The sequence below is a fragment of the Dictyostelium purpureum genome (genome assembly GCF_000190715.1).
Source record: "Dictyostelium purpureum unplaced genomic scaffold DICPUscaffold_813, whole genome shotgun sequence".
In the NCBI taxonomy this organism is placed as follows: Eukaryota; Evosea; class Eumycetozoa; order Dictyosteliales; family Dictyosteliaceae; genus Dictyostelium; species Dictyostelium purpureum.
Window position 1 is genome coordinate 1 of NW_003520128.1, and position 1,712 is coordinate 1,712.

The 1,712-nt window shown below is 23.7% G+C and overlaps 1 protein-coding gene across 1 annotated transcript; it reads right to left on the reverse strand.

Annotated features, from left to right (window-relative positions):
• Window positions 1-134: 134 nt before the first annotated feature.
• On the reverse strand, window positions 135-353 carry DICPUDRAFT_160499 (uncharacterized protein; the record flags this gene model as incomplete). Its single annotated transcript, XM_003295194.1, has 1 exon — window positions 135-353. The coding sequence occupies one exon, from the start codon at window positions 351-353 to the stop codon at window positions 135-137; it is 219 nt and encodes a 72-aa protein (XP_003295242.1).
• Window positions 354-1,712: the final 1,359 nt, after the last annotated feature.

Here is a 1,712-nt window from a genome sequence, read left to right on the forward strand (position 1 = left end):
TCGATCTTATAAATCCTATTTTTCTTTAACTTTTCTTTAACAATTCTGGATTTGTAATAAATATGAAATATAATTTTTTGATTGGTTGGTAACTTATCCATTGTTTGTTGTATTTGTTGTTCTATTTGTTGTACTTATTGCATTTGCATATGTTTTATTATGAAATGATGGGTTTCAAGTTGAAGCGATATAAATTTGTTTCTCTCTGCACTTGAGCTATGATAAAAACAATAATAATTAGGAAAATTCATCGATTTCATCTTCTGAGGTGGGTTCATAAATTTCTTTTTCATTTGTTTGTTCCTAAATACTTGAATCTTTAAAATTTTCATTTGATAACTCTTTATTCTCATTATTTTCTTTATTATTTTCACCCTCTTCATCCTCTTTACTTTTTTCATCCTCTTTACCCTTTCCACTCTTTTTATCATCTTTATCCTCTTCACTTTTTTCGTCCTTTTCACCCTTTTCACCCTTTTCACACTCTTCTTCCTCTTCATCCTGTTCACTTTTTCACCTTTTTACCCTCTTCACTCTTTTCATCCCTTTCACTCTTTTTATCATCAACATCCTCTTCACTTTTTTCATCCTTTTCACCCTCTTCATATTCTTCATCCTCTTCACTCATTTCATCATCTTCATTTTTCGATTTGATAGTAGCTATTTCGCTGATGTCTTCTTCTGGTTCTTTAAATTCTTTGGGATTTTTTTTATGTTTTTTATTATTTATTTTTGGTGCAGTTGGATAAATTCTTTTATTATACTTTGAAAAAAGGAAAACCTTTCAGATTCTTCCCACATTATTTCATTTTTTTCAAAAAAGAATTGAATATGCCTTTGTTATTTGCATAAACTGTTTCTGCATTATCATTTTTTTTTGGTTTTCAAACTATCCAATAATTGGGTAACATTCATTTTGCGATATGAATAAAAATAAGATATGATTCCAATCATATTTTTTTTACCAAAATTTTTTAATTTTTTTTTTTAATTTTTAATTTTTAATTTTTTTTAATTTTTTATTTTTATTTTTATTTTTATTTTTTAATATTAATATCATTTTCATCATATTTATTATTATTATGTTTTTTGCAGAGATTTTTAAAATTGAAATTATTTCAATTAAAATAAAATCAATATTAATGCTTTTCAAATAAAAAAATGATTTAGGGAGAGTAATAAAAATAAATAAATAAATGTGTTGTTATAATTTTTATTAATTTTTTTTTTAATTTTTTTTTGCAAATTTTTTTTTAATTTTTTTTTTAATTTTTTTTTAATTTTTTTTAATTTTTTTTATATTCATCAATTGCCTTTTGTTAACAACACAATATAAAAAAAAAAAAAAAAAAAAAAAACCCATTCTCTAACACTTTATGGGTAAAGTTATACCTGGAAGATCTTCAACGAGGGAAGCAAATTCTAGCCATATAGCACCAGAATAATATAACTCAATAATTAGATCCACACTAAAAAAAGAAAATCTCACAATTGAAGGTAATTAATTAATTTATTTCCAAAATAAATAAATAAATAAATAAATAAATACTAATTAATAATTACCATTAGCATTCAGCATACAACATCTTTTCTTTGCCAAGCTAGTGACTAACCTCTAACATGTCAAAATATCGTTCTCTTCAAATTCAATCAACCGCTCCAACCAAATATTCTTCTTCCTGAATTAAAAATTAGAATTACTTATATTAGGG